This window comes from Athene noctua, chromosome 3 (genome assembly GCF_965140245.1).
Source record: "Athene noctua chromosome 3, bAthNoc1.hap1.1, whole genome shotgun sequence".
NCBI lineage: Eukaryota > Metazoa > Chordata > Aves > Strigiformes > Strigidae > Athene > Athene noctua.
In genome coordinates, this window is record NC_134039.1 from 55,349,621 (window position 1) to 55,365,430 (window position 15,810).

Here is a 15,810-nt window from a genome sequence, read left to right on the forward strand (position 1 = left end):
CTAAATCCAGACAAGAGGTAGTCTTTCAGACTTATCTTCTCTTTTAAGCAGCTGGCATGTGGTGACTCAAAGCACAGAGCTGAGGCGTGGGTGTCTGGGGCTCTGGGGACAGTTACTGCTGGGCATCCAATGCACTCTAGGTACATGGACCAGAACCCAGCGTGGGACAGTGAGCTCCTCCACCAGGAGCAAGAGCTCAGCTCTTAGCAATGCCACAATACTGGTGTCTCTTCTTGAGTACAGCCTACAGAAATGTTATGGCAATGGGATTAGTTATTTAGATGAATGCTGTTCAATTATCAGTGTAAAGTAAATAAGCAAGGAAACCAAAGAATCAGGAAAGGTGCCTGCTAACCACAAAGATGATCTCTTATCTGTAGGAGAAGTCAACTTTTATGAACTCTGTTTTTAAAGCCTTTTCAGTTCAGCAGAGGTTCTTCAAGGAAATTCCAAGCAAGTTTCTAGGGTATGGCTAGAAACGTATGAAAAGCTTTACTTGATTATAGTTTTACCATAAATACATTGCCCTACTAATATGAGAAGTGTAGCTTTGAGGGGAATTACATAGAGCAGAGCTCTAAAATTGTTCAGTTAAACTGAAACAGTACTTCTACAAGTTTGTTGAGTCCATCACCTCAGAATTTATTTTTGAACTTTTAGAGATAAATCAGTATTCAGAAGAGCTGTTTAGAAAAAATAAAAATCAGAAGGTTTTCAGTTGTTTAAAAATTTAGAGAGGAGCAAGAAGGAAAAGCTAGGAAATGCAGTAAGATCAAACCAGATCTACTTTTGCTACCAATTTAATTAAATTCAGATAATTCAACTAATTTGCAGACAATTAAATTTAGAATTTTCTTCTTTCATATTCTCTAGAGGTGAAAGTGTCCTGCCACAGAACTTCTGTTAAAAATAGAACTTAGATATAAATGGACCCAAAAAATGTGTTTGTGCTGATGCAGCACAAGATAGTACTTTCCCCTTGCTAGTGAAATTCATGAGGAACATTTTGAGGTGGCACTGATATACAGCAAACAAAGGTGACACAAAAGCTGCCAGCAGGTATTTCCAGAAAAGAATGAGAGCTAATGGCAAACACCACAATAAGGAGTTACCATGTAAATACCATGCATGGGTGTTAAATACCAAAAATGAATACTAGTGGCAGGATGTTGGTTCAGAAGTAAAATAAAAATCACATCATCTAGTCTATTTAATCTTCTGAATAAACCCAAACTTCTTCAATACCAGAGAAAGCAGGTCCCAGCGACAAGGAACACTCCTTGGCCCCCTGTCTTCTTATTTCAAGGCTATCTATAAACAGCATCTCCTGAAAAAGACAGAAGTGCCTCTGCTGTTTCAATGGGCAGGCTTGATGTCTCTCTTGCGAACACCTTTGAATCTGAAGAGATGTACCACTAAAACTCAGTACTTCCAGTAGCCCAAGGGATATCAAAATGAACATAAAATCAGAACTCTGAACTGGTGAAAATTTGAGCTGTATGCTAATTATGGAAACCAACATGAGAAGAAAACTGCATAATCAGGCTTCAGAGGATTTAAAAATGCTGCAAGCAGACTCTACTATCATCTCACGTCAAATGCAAAATATAAATGTGCAACATTCTAGTTTTAATCCCAGCTCAACCACTGACTGTGAGCCATCCCAGACTGCCTGTGTTTACCCTTCTAGCTTTTCTCCTTTCTCCCTTTCAATTCTAAGCTTACCTGAGACAGGACTCCTTCTTAACATGTAACTCAAAAAAGTTCACACTGGTCTTTGGTTGATCTCCAAAAGCACTGCATTCTTCTCTCTCCCTCCCCTCTTTCTCAGAGTTAACTTCACATTTTGAAAAAAAAAAAAAGCACAAAAAATCCAGCAAACGGAAATGATTTCCATAAAATACCCACAGAATTCTGTGAAAAGTTTGTATTTCCTTGAGTCTCACAAAAGGTTGTTGAAGATCACTGTTGACAATTGATCAGATGGTGCTTCACTTTCATTCCCTCCAATCCTTGCCACATTTCTATTATCCTTTACGCTAAACTGAAGGCGTCCTCATCATGCAGCTAACAAAGGATTTAAACTTACTTCTTTCACACCAGCAGTGCAAGATAAAACCAGCTGAGAATGGCAGAGGTTTGATCCTAATGAACATGAGTGCACACTGGGTCCCACCTTCTCTAAGTAACTTGACATAAACTTCCTAGCTACACACTCATTAGGTCAAGACTTCTTATACAGCACACAAAATAATCGTAAAGTGCCCCATTAAGTACCATGTAGGGACATAAAGTTCAAATTGAGACATGTTCCATTTCTCCACTGGCCGGCATATGGAAAAGAGGACTTGCGGGGATGCTGTGGCTGATACCTTCTCACAGTGAAGTCAAAAAGTAAAGCTGACCCATCCTCATGTCCTGAGGACAGGTGAAGAGGCACTCAGAAGCACAAGAGTCTTTCAACACCTAGCAGTATGTCAAAACCTTTCATTCTTAAAACATGACTAATTGATTTTTGTTTTAATCTTAATCTGCATGTGCAAAACACTTATCAAAACAAAAGTCTCCATCATGCAAGCAGATGCTCATTTTGGAGAGGGCCTCTATGGTGTCTGAACTGTTATTTCAGTGAAAGGCAAAAGAACCTGAAGGAAAGGGGTGGGTGAAAGAGAGACGAATTATACATATTCTAACAAAGTCTTCATTTCCCAGCAGCTCTACAAGAAAAAGCTCTTCAGTGCTGAATTTGACCTCACTACAAACAGTAGCATAAAACATGCCTCACCGTAAACGCTGGCATAATTTTCCTCTGCAAACATGCTTTTCTTTGTTTACTGTACTTTTAAGTATCTGAGTGCACAGATCAGCCACAAGATCAGGTAGCCTACCATGGGAAAGGTGAGAGATGAGACTAGGATTGCTTCTTTATATGAATATAAATTAATCAATCTGATCCACATATTCTAGTGAGCCACAGCTCATCCTCAGTCAGTTCATGTCCCTGACAGGCTGACTTGTCCCAGGCTCTCCAGAAATCATGCAGATGAAAGAGCTAAAGCTGTGGTATAGGAATTACAGAAGTGGAGAGTTAAAACCGGATTTGCAAATCAAGTAGTAATGCCTGGCCTTAGCTTAATTTAATTTATCATATTCTACTCCTGCTCCCCCCATAGCAGCAAATCATTATTGTACACAGAAGCAGTTATAGTGCAAGATATTACCCGATCTCTACTGTAGCACCTGGTTAAAAACATGCTCAGTATCCTTTGGGCTCTGACCTGCAGACACTGAAACAAAGATAGGGATGAGTTTACAGATGAACACATGATCTGGCACCGAGCACACTAAGTCATTTCTCTGCTCTCCTTCTGCACCTTATCAGTGACATTTCCTTAACAGCACAAGATGCAGCACGAGGCTCACTGTATTTCAACTCCCCAAGGAAACTTGCTCAGATCCTCCCAGGGATTACACTTTATCTGGCAAGCACAAGAGTAAAAAGTGAAAGCATTAGTTCATTTTGCACCTCGGTTGTTCACATCCACATACACTCCAACTCAACAGCAGAGAAGATAACAGATAAAGGGAATAATTTCTCTAGAATCTCTTAACCCCACCTTTGGGTTTGCTGATCAATTCAATAGGATTTATTACTATGCAACATTACTGCAAGGAATATTTTGAAAATGCATTCACTATAAGCCAGGCACAGCCCCTTTTTTCCCTACACACATGCAGCCCTTTAAGAGATGTCTAATCCCCTTCACAGCACAACCTGCATTTTTTATTCCCTGGCACAGAAAAGCAGACACCGAGCTACTCCACTCTCTCCATTTTACACTTTCAGATCAGTTTGGCAATCCAGAGCTAGGGAGGGGGAAAGGGAGGAGTGGGAAATGTGCTGCTACGCTTTTCCCTGTGCTATAGCTGTAAGAAAACATGATGATGGGATTACGACTAACTATTGAACTAAAGGGAAGTGTTCCACCTAGAGACCGTCTTTACCAGGCAAGGCAATGGGCAGGTTACCTGCAAACGGACACTCTTTTAGGATTGAATATGCCTGCTGGTTCTGTCATAAAAAATGATGCAGAGGTATCACCCCCAGTGGTAATTAACAATGTTAATCTTCTTCTTCCTCTCTATGGTGATAAAAAGAGTCATTTTTATATTTAATTAATGCAGAGGATCATTTTGGAAACTGGCTAATGAGGCTCTGATCACATTACCATGAAAATGTGCATTAACACCGCAACTGAGGAGGCTGCTTCATGTGTAGAGAATCCACTTTGTAATTAGCCCACTGTGAAATGAATCACGTCAGGAGGAACTCGGAGGGAACCAGTCGGCAATGGGCACTTAGCCGCTGCTGTGCCAATAGACCACCAACACCGTAAACTGTTTTTTTCTCCTCCACGCTGCCTGTCAGCAGCAGAGCAGTCCAAAACTGCAAGCCTTCAGCCTCCGTCAATGGCAATGTGTCAAAGCCAGGACAAATTATAGAGAGGGAGAGAACAGATGCTGACAGGCACTAAACTTCAGTATGCAAGGGTCTGCTGTGCCAAGAGGAAAAACCAAACAAAAAGCTGCAAATCAAATACTGATTCAATAGGATGTGAGCAAAAATTATGGGCTATTATGGTAAGTGCTTGTTTCGTCTTTTCTCATCTTATTCTGAAGGAGCTGGGAACACGTTAGCAGCACACTGCTACATTGCTACTCATACTGCTACGATGCTGAAAGAGACACCAAAATATCTAGATAGGATTAAGATCTTTGTCTAGTAGTCAGCAGAAATAACACACACACAGTGAATGAACAAGCAGCACACCTCACCCATGGAAACCCTGTTGTACTCAGTACCTGTTTAAATGTGACAAGCACATTTCAGAATCATTTCAATTTTAGTTAATCAATCTGCAAATTTAACAGACTCCTTGCCCAGCACAGATATGCCATAAAAACTTTGTTCCTTAACTTAGAAATGTCTGAGATCACAGACCTAATGCTTTCAGAGGCAGCAGTGCAACTTATCTGAAATCAGTCTTATTACCAAAGCCAAAGGCTCTCTGAAAACATCACCGATACGGTTCAGTGAGACTGCTGCTATATGACTGACATCTTGGCAGAAGATGCACAAAAATGTTAAAAGAATCCCACAGGAAGTCATCTGAAGGGGGAGTGGCAAACGAGCAGAAAACAACAGGCACCCAAAATACTAATAATAACCACCCCAACCCCCCAACAACTTAGCTGGCAATTTTGCAAAGGTAAAAAAAAAAAAAAAAAAAAAAAGGCAAGGCAAAACAAAAGCATCTCTACTTACTCTGTAAAGAACACACATTTTTACTCTGGAGATTCTGGTAATATCCTCTGCACTCACCTGTGAAACTTCATAGAGCAGTTTGTAGTGCTCTTCTCTCTTCTGAAAAGTGCACAGATTGCAGCCCATCCTAATAAGCAACACAAGAGCAAAGCCTCTAATTTCCCCAGCACTGAAAGGCAAATGCACTGACAGGGAATCACCCTCCAGACTTGACTACTGTTTTTCATCAGTCACTCCAGCCCCGAAACCAGGCACACCACTGTTAGCTGGAAGCACAAGGCAGGGCAGTGTGTAGCAGCATGCTCTTCTTCCCTTTCCCTAACTATCTTACACTCACGTATACACACACACAGAGTTTCGACTCAGTTCATGGCAACACTCCCCCTGTCTCTGCATCAGTGCACATGACTACACAGATTCTCACTCATGAATATTAATAGCCTCTCATTGATTATTTATGACAGAACATGTTAGCGGGGAGGGGTGTCATAGCTGCTGCTGATGACAGATGAATATTCACTAATTAAGAAGCAAATGTACTGTGGTTAAACAAAATTCACTTGTATCAATACCATCTCTGTTTATTAAGGTTAGAGGGACTAAGCCTCATGTATTTCACCTACACTCGCCTTAATTTTTACTGTAATTGTGAGACTAATTCATGAATGGGGGTGGCAAAAGGCACGAGCCAAGATTCATGTTAGGTCTCCACCTTGTGCAACAGGGATCATGGAATACATTTAAAATATTTGCAAGCATTTTAGGAGAGTGCTTGTGAAACCTGAGCTGCTGTTGCTAAAAATTTAAAGAAAAGGAGGAATGAGAGAAAATTAACCCAGATGGATATATTTCTAGCTTCACCTTTGACACTGCCAAATTTAGCCAAAATTCCAGTGTAGTCAAAAAAGGCATGAGCCTATAACGACTCATTATACACATTCAGTATATGTGAAAATGCAGGTGTGCCTGAACACGTGCTTTTTACATGTATACACACATTGTACTGTTTATTAAATAATCTTGCATTCAAGTCTCTTCTGACATGTAAAACAAATGAATAGTAATTATAGCCCAAATTTCAAGAAGCTCAACAGATATACTCTATTGGACTCCTAGATATCAAAGCTTTTATTATAACATACCACTATATCTAATTTTACCATTTGTAAATTAGATTTTAATGGCTCCACAATTCTCAATGTGTGTATAAAGGCAAGGATGTATTTAAAATCAAACCCACATGTGAAATGTTAAGGCCAATGAAAATCATACTTAATTCCAGCCTGACATTAATTCCTATATTGTGTATCATATAATCCATTGGTAGCTATGCAAGATAAAAAGCGCAAGCCATAACAAACCAAGACTGAAAATAAAAAAGCTGCTTGTGTTTTATCACTCCTTTCTCAGCAACTCTGTTAATCAAGAACTATGTCCTTGTTTCAAAGCATCATCAAACCTGGAGGGGATAGCAGGTGGGACCCAAAGCTGAAATAATTACTTGGAAACCAATGAAAACAGTTAGTTAAGATTGACACTGGGCCCTAAAGAGTTGTAATTACTAAGCACTGATATACAGCTACTATTTTTTTTTTTTTTTGGGTGCAGTTTCTAAAAGTGCTTTGTCAAACATTTAAAATCGATAACAGGAAATGATTCTAATGAGCACTAATTGTTAACAAATTGGCTTTGCACCTAGCAGCACCTCAAACACCACCAACACCTGGTAGCAAGCAGATCAACAATCATGTGCTGCTTATCAGTTCTGCCCCTTGGGAAGTAATAATCTGATTTTCTGGGCCTTAATTTTACCTAACAGCCAGGATGAAAGCCAAGCAGAGAAACCTCGAGGAAAAACTGGACCATCACTGCAAACTCTGCATATTAGTAAAGTTTGCTAGAACCTCTATGTAAATTACAGATAGGTTGAGACTAAATCTTAATTAAATTTCATCTCCTTTAATAAATGAGCAGAGTCAGGAGGAATCAAATAACGACCATTAACAGAGCAGGCTCTTCTTGTATCAGCTTCCAGCACTGTTCTGAAACATAACATTAATTTTTATTTGGTGGAAGAATCTGAGCAGGCAAGTTTGGTTCTGAACTTTCCCAAAGTCCAAGGGTTTCAAAGCCGAACCACAGAGGCAGCTTCATCACTGTTAGAAAGATTCAGCCTCTGTTCTCCTCCTCCACACTCCCATGAAATGCTGTTCATGCTGAGAGGTTTAAACCCATGAAGCAAACATCAACTCAATCTTTGAAGGTTTCTATATTTTGAGGTGCAGAAGAATTCTCAGATGTGTAAATTTTGAACTTAAGAAAGTCAGATCAATGAATCAGACAACAGTCATGCAAGGACAGCCATGCCATCTTTCGATGAAAGTGTTCTTTCCTTCTACAGACACAACTTCTTCCTCTGACACATACACAGTCTGAAAGCTAAACTACTTTCATAAAAGGAGACATTATTTACCTTGGTATATTTTTGATAGACCCTTAAAATTATTTCTTAAAGAAGGAGGGAAAAAAAAGATTTATTACTACAGGAATCCAGTTGTCTAAGTACAAGAAACAAACAAACAACAAAACCACAACAGACAAAATAAGCAATGGGAAACTACAGCTAATCTTTCAGCAGTTTCCCTTGACAGACTCTTTCTCCATTGCTCTTCTCGTTCTTTTGTTTCCTTCTCTGAAGCCGACATAGGCTTCTCCATTCATTTATAAAGTGCCTGCCCTCTGCCCATACAGAGAGTAAAAGGGTTCTGTCTTCTGCTTCTGTGGCCACTAATGGGCACAGTCTACAGTGCTGAATGGATTTATTTCAGAAGGAAAGGGGTACTTCCAGGTTCTTGAGCTCCAGCTAAATATGCTGCTTTGATTTTACAAGTGGTCAAAACACCAAATTTTGTGCAGCACAGAATGACATTCAAGACAAAACTTGATTGAACTAATGACTAAAATGAAATATATGACATGCTTTGGTCAAGTTGCATTTGATGTTGTGGAGATAGCAATCTCTTTCTTTCCTTCCTTCTCTCCCTCCTCTTAATCCCCCCCCTCTCAAATTTGTAGCTGAAGGGACCAAAAAGGTACTAAAATATAATGAAGTCATTCTTATTCTACACGTAATTCAAAGATATTTGAATAATTCAATGCTTTTCTTGATTGTAGAATTCTCCATGTTCATCACCTACAATTTAATGTTACCATAAAGACTAAAATCATAATTTATAGTCAATCCAGGAATGTAATAATGCAAAGGGATGGAGTTTAATTTCAAGAGAGTTACAGCAAAATTTCTGTTAACATTTTCAAACAAGGTGCCCTTGTTTAGGTCCCCTAATTCATTTTAAGTATCTAGGAGATGACTTACACATTTGGTATATAGTTTCCTCATTGAGGTATAGAAGTGTCTAATTATAAGCACCCATGCCTGAAAGTTTATCATTGCAAAAAATTCAAGGCAATGACACTGCAAATTAAAGGCCACCCATTCCTTTATATCTTCTTTATCACACAGCTAAAAGGCATATAATAAATTATAAAATTCATTTTAAGTGAGGATAGTGAAGTTCTTGATCTAAACTCAGTGGTGAAACCCAGGGAGGCAAATGTGGAACTCCAAGTTTCCTTTGCATGCCCCTGAATTCACACTCTCCTCCTGAATTTACCAACATCACTGCATTTACTCTCTATATTTGGAAGAATTCCCAGAAATTTAGCTCACAGAATAGATGTCAGTGCAATTTGTAGTCTTAGGACTGTGTACCTGTACAGCAAAAATATCATAAGAAAAAGGAAGTTGGAAAAACCCTTTGCTTAACCCTACCATCCTAAACAAAGGCTCAAACTCTTAAGGCTTGACCTCAGTCTGGCCAGATCTTTTAGTTCATCATGATAATTAATGTTTGTAATAAAGCGTCAGCTGCTGGAATCAGGGGATTGCATGCATCAGTCAGTTTGCACATTAGAAAAAGAAGGGATTTTCCATCCTTAAGATTGCAGAGGAGAACTTAAAAACCTTCAGTGAATGTAACCCATAGACTCAGAATTTGCTACAAGCTAACCAGCTTGAACTCTAAAATAACATAATGTATATTACCCAGTAGGCTAAATGAAGGGGCAAATTATGGAAGTGCAAAGTCATGGAAATAGGCTTAGTCTCCAATAAAATGGATTTTTACAAATACAGCAAACTGGAAAATTTAACCACACTGCCAACAAACAATACATTAAAATACAATTCAAGGTAAAAATGCACTGTACATTTTCCACAGAAATCAGAGCACACAAAATACATGATTAAAACACACAAAATGCATTCTTAAAAAAAGCAGGAATGTATATCTACAATAAAGTGTAATACTTGCAGGAACATTAATCTATGTCCATAGGAAAGACTTTTTAAACTCACAGAATCACAGAATCATTCAGGTTAGAAAAGACCCTCAGGATCATCGAGTCCAACTATCAGCCCTACTCTACAAGTTCTCCCCTACACTGTATTCCTCAACAACTCATCCAAAAACCCTTAAACACATTCAGGGATGGTGACTTCATCACCTCCCTGGGCAGCCTATTCCACTGTCTGACCACTCTTTCTGTGAAAATTTTTTTCCTAATGTCCAGTCTAAACCTCCCCTGTTGCAGTTTAAAGCCATTCCCTCTTGTTCTGTCACTAATTACCTGTGAGAAGAGACCAGCACCAACCTCTCTACAATGTCCTTTCAGGTAACTGTAGAGAGTGATGAGGTCTCCCCTCAGCCTTCTCCTCCTCTAAACTAAATAGTCCCAGCTCCTTCAATCACTCCTCATAGGATTTATTCTCCAGGCCCTTCACCAGCTTTGTTGCCCTCCTCTGCACTCACTCCAGCACCTCGATATCTCTCTTGTGTTGAGGTGCCCAAAACAGGACACAATACTCCAGGTGTGGCCTCACCAGTGCAGAGCACAGGGGGACTATCACCTCCCGACTTCTGCTGGTCACACTATTTCTAATCCAAGCCAGGATGCCGTTGGCTTTCTTGGCCACCTGGGCACACTGCTGGCTCATGTTCAGCTGCTTGTCAATGAGAACCCCCAGATCCTTCTCTTCCAGACAGCTCTCCAGCCACACCTCCCCAGGCCTGTAGCCATGCAGGGGGTTGTTGTGGCCCAAGTGCAGGACCTGGCACTTGGCCTTGTTGAAGCTCATCCCATTAACTTTGGCCCACCGATCCAATCTATCCAAGTCTCTCTGCAGAGCCTCCCTATCCTCATGCAGATCGACACTCCCTCTTAACTTGGTGTCATCTGCAAACTTACTGACGATACACTCTATGTCCTTATCAAGTTCATCAATAAAGATGTTGAACAGAAATGGTCCCAATACCAAGCCCTGAGGAACACCACTTGTGACCAGCCACCAGCTAGATTTAGTTCATATCCTTTAGCACAGCCACCAAGACTTCATGCACTGTTCAACGTTACAGCAAGAATAAGCATGGCAGAAGAAAAAGCAGGACATGGAATTCCCATGTTCTTTATTTCCCAGGAGGATTTTAATTTATCTGAAAGCCTTTCAGGTCTACCTTATTGTAAATCAAATGGGCTCCATATGTGGCATCTTCCAATAGGTTCAGATGCCTCCCAGAAGGTATGGAGCACCTACAACATCATACAACACAAGTCCAGTCTATTGATTTTTTCTTTCCATCCACAGTTAAATTGACAGAGAACTATGGGATTCCTGATCCAAAATGTAAATGCATGTCTAGAAAGAAATGAAAAGCAAGCACATGAGAAACCTTCTCTGCCACAACTGCTTACAACACAAGAGCTACTTGTCCCTTCTGTTCTACACAGAAAAAAAAAATAAAATCAAATTAACCCCATTATCTACCACTCCCATGTGAATGCACTGGCTAGTATTCTTTGGGAAAAGTACCATTCCTTTACCAGGTCTACTGGCCAAACTTCGGACTGCTTAGATATCTTTTTTCTCTTTTCTTTCTCAAAGTTTCATCCAGGAGATTATCTTCTGAGGATTTTACTCTGAGTGGCTTCCTTGTCATTTCTTAATCTGCTACCCTAATCAATTACAGAAGTTTTGCAGAACACCAAAAGATGCCTATACTGAACTTTAAGGCTTTAGGAATATATAAAGACTTTAAGTAGATGCTGACAGCTAAATTGAGAAAATTGGCCACTGCTGGCCTTAAGAGTCTTCTCTAAACTGAGGACTTTGTTAACAAATTCTAAAAGAAACTGGACATTCTCTTAACTTTCTCTACCTCATCAGTTAATTATAAGAAAACTTTCTGACATACCTTTACTTTTCTTACCATTTTTATGTGACCATGTGAAACCAGACTGATAGCTCTTTACTGTACAAGAGAGTTTCCACACTTTGGAGTGTACAGAGTAGAATTACTCATAATCAAGCTTGAAAGGATTTAAAGGAAATGACAAAATTTTGTTCAGGATAGACAAAGCTAAAATGGCTGAACAGAGTTATGGAAAAAACCTGTGATTATAGATAAATTGGGATATGAAATCCCATGTCAATAAACATTAAATAATGCATTTAGGGAACATTGCTAAAATATCCAGAGTTGCAATCTCTAAAATAGTTATTTCTACTCAGAAAATAGATCTGGAGTTCTGCATAGTTTCCTTGAACTACAGGTTCAAGGCTCAACCACAGTACGAAGTCAAGCAGAATGTGAGGAATTTTAGGAAAAGACTGACAATGGAGCAAAAACTATCATGAAACTGCACAGACACTATCAATACCCACAACTGAGTACAGCCAGCAGTCCTGGTCTTTCCATCTCTAAATCCTTTAATGGAAATGAAAGAGCTATGAAGAATAGATGAGAAACATGTATGTGTAATAGTTCACTTTCCCTGCATCTTTCACCTTAATCTATAATTTTTTCTATCATACAGAAGCCATTCCTTCTCACAATACACAATGAATAATTAGACAATACATTTAAAGCAACAAACGAAGTCTGGATTTTTTTTTCCCCAAGTAATTTGACTGTGGAACTCATTACCAAAAGTCGCTGGAAGCAAAAAGCAGAAAAGGGTTCAAAAAGGTATTAGACAACTTTATGACAGATAACTATCAGTAGTCATCTGTCTGCTTAGGAAGCCAGGAACTCAGCGACTCCTGGGAGCTATCAGAGAGAGTACAGCAGCTAGATTTCTCTCTATGCATCCCCTTGTTGATAGCTTGCCTATGTTTTATTGCTGGCCTCTTCAGAAATCTAATATTGGCAATATGATACCTTTACTAATTCAATTCTAAAGCTCCAAATTTACCAATTCTTGCAAAAAAGCTGGAATATGTACTAAACTGAAAGTTCATTAGCTAACGTTAGTTGGTAATACACCATATAGTCCAACTGCACTACAAGGCTTTATCAATGATCACATAATGATTTTGGACTTCAAACACGTTTATAAATGTACATTTTATTATTGTCCTCACCCGTTTCAAAGCTTTTCAAGCTACATCTGTTTAAAAAAAAATCAAAAGGGAATTTTTCTCCACACCTGAAGATTACATCTGTCCTTTTTTTTTACATCTGTGTGGGAAAGAAACCATCCAGAACTAAGATACTACCTGCAAAGATCAGGCCCAGGCCAAACAAAGGCAAATATCAGTGAAATGCCTCAATGAGAAACTGAGCTTACGGTACAAAGCTAACTCAAATGCTGAAGCAGCAGGAACTGGTTCAGAGGATGAGAGCAGTGGTGAGGACTCCTTGGCTCTGTTCTTTCCTCTGATACCTTCATCATTAGAAAAGCTCTTCATTTTTACATTCTTATAAGTAACACCTGTCTTGCAAGAGCATTAATTCAATCAACCTTTTAAGACTTTTCAGAGCTTTTCAAAGAATGTATTATGGGGGTATGTTATACCCATCCAAGTTCTTCTGCTGAGGCCACCCTCAGAGTCTCCAGCACTCAAATGCAATTAAAAAGTCTTGTGTGGTTTCTTAATTAAAAGTTTTAAGTAATACTCATGGTATGCTAATCAGTATAAAAGTACAAAAGAAAAAATTACTCATGACTTGAGAAAGTGCCTTGCTAAAAATGATAATCACAGCAATTTGAGGGATTAGAAAAACTAAACAAGAGATATCTTAGGCCAGGGTGACAGCTGAACGTGTCTACATCCCAGAACAGCTAAAATATACTAGCTAGAAGTAAATGAGACTATTTCCTTTTCAGTTGCTTTCCAGTTTAAGTATCATTAGTTGCATAAATCTACAAGAATAGTTCTGGCATATTTGAGTATTTCAAAGATGCTGAGAGGAGTAGCCTGTCATGAAAAATGCACTGCCATTACAGAGACATATTTACCAATACAGACACTTCACTGTTCACTTTCAAAGTTCATAAAGCTCATACAATTGACAATTTGGAAGAACTGTTGAGGGATACATGCAATATAATAGATTATTCTGTCTTGCCTCATATAAATGGCCTATTGTGTCCTAGAAAAACAACCGGGGATTAGGGAAGTTTTCATGGCCTTGAATGGGTTTTCATGGTATTGAAGCCCAAAAGGAGACTTGTAGCAAATCAGGCTGCCTTCCTCCTTTGTCAGAGCATACAGATGTTGTAATATAACTGTCAGAAGTTCATTACTATAGTAAAAAATAATTTTGCAACATAGACATTACCTAAGTCTTTAAAGGAGTAGTGAGGCAGAGGGGAGTTGGTTGGTTTTCTGTAACTAATCATGACTTGATCATCCTAAAATTAGTATTAGCTGGAGTATGTGATTGAATCTCGAATCTGGCTCCCAACAGACACCTGATAGAATGATGGATGCAGGAGTGGCACCACACGATGCTGCAGGAGGAACCGTCCACACCACTCCCATGTCTGACAGCTGGCTAGTTTGATTTTAAATTACAATTTGAACTGAAATCAACTCTGTTGACAGTCATTAACTGACTACCATCAAAGTGCCATTAATTCTGTTGTAGTCAGCAAATGCTTTGTAATGATCTAAAACTAATGCGACTCCCCCCCTATAAAATCCCCATAGCGTCAAAGGTTTGCTTTGTACACTGTTTGGGCTTTCAAAAGCTTAAAATCACTGCCAGTGCACCTGCTTTCTAGAAGATCATTAGGTAAAAATCCCAATGAAGCCCAATCAACCTGGCTTTAGTTACCTTACCGTCTGCTCTAGAAGAAAATTAATGTTATTAGGTGTGTCTTTCTCTGAAAATTGCTGGTGTTTGGTTACTGTGCCAGCTGTCCGGGAGGTGTGTGGTCTGCTGGACGCTGACCCAGCTGGTTGCCTGAGCAGAGTCCAGTCCTGGCCTCAGCACAGGCACTGCTGGGACCCTGCACCAGCTGCTCTGCTAGCATTGGGGTGCCTTGAGCCTCCAGAGTACACCAGACCTCAGCCTTGTCAACACAGCCTCCCCAAAACGCGAAGCTCTCTGCAACACTCACCCAGGTTACTGTGAAAAAACAACTCCATGTCTGAACCCAGGTGTAAAGAGTTAGGAAGCAAAACGATAGAAAGAGTGAAAAAACTCCTGCAGAGCCACACGGATGGAGACAAATGAAATCCAATTAATGATGCTGCCTCTTCTTCTGTTTTGATGTCCTGTAGAAAATAAATTAGCATAGCAAATCCTGCTTTATCTCTGAAGAAAATGTCAGATCCTTAGTCTGAAATCTGGTCTTTCCTCCTGGAATAAAAAGTCAAGCCCAAGAGCTTGTCATCTTCAGAGGGGAGTTCTGTCCCATGCCAGTAGTTTCCAGGGGGGGGTTCCTGCCTGGCCTTTGCTGCCCACCCACAGGGACAACTCTGCCTCACAGCCTCTGCTCAGCAGCTGCCTCCCTGGTGCTCCCCTTCAGCACTAATGCAGCATGACAGGACTTCTGGTTTGTCTTAGCCCTCTGGACAAGGGCGTTAAAATCACTTTTTGAATATAGCTTCCTAAAATATCCAAAGGACAATGTTCAGTAGAGGTAAAGCACTGAATCACATTATAGTTGAAGAGAGGTGCAAATTAAAGTGAAGGGTTTAACTAGTATTTGGCACAAAAAATCATGAGAAACCCTACAAACACCAAAATCACTTAAAAGAAACCTTCAGGTGAGCAGCAGGAATTGTAGAGGCATGGGTCTCATACACCTTACTAAGACTGAAGTAGTTGAAAACCCTCAGTGTGTGCTGAAGATGAACCCCTTAGCACCCCTCCTCACCAGATGATAGATGAAATAGTAGCAATACCAGTGCAATTCATCTGTGATGAAAATCCTTCGCAATTAAACTTTCACACAGTGGAAACATTATATCCCTAAAGTTCTGCATTTTGGATTTCAAAATATGCTCCTCTTGAAACACGTGCTGAGCTCCCTAGTGTATTTTGGTAGTCAGTATTAGTCATTAACAAAGATAAAGCAGAGTCTAGAACAGAGAAATACAATGAGAAATTAAACAGAAATCTCCTGCTCAAAGA

At 39.7% G+C, this 15,810-nt stretch overlaps 1 protein-coding gene across 3 annotated transcripts in view; it reads right to left on the reverse strand.

Moving 5' to 3' along the window:
* PDZRN4 (PDZ domain containing ring finger 4) overlaps positions 1–15,810 on the reverse strand; it is a 275,991-nt gene that overhangs the window by 109,086 nt on the left and 151,095 nt on the right. Inside the window, exon 1 of one of the 3 annotated variants that reach the window (XM_074901542.1) lies at positions 5,384–5,480. The exons of the other annotated variants lie outside the window; for them this stretch is intronic. Within the exon in view, the coding sequence (XP_074757643.1) occupies positions 5,384–5,452 (69 nt within the window). The 5' untranslated portion in view covers positions 5,453–5,480. Of the gene's footprint in view, positions 1–5,383; positions 5,481–15,810 lie in introns of those variants that run through there. 3 annotated transcript variants of the gene reach the window in all.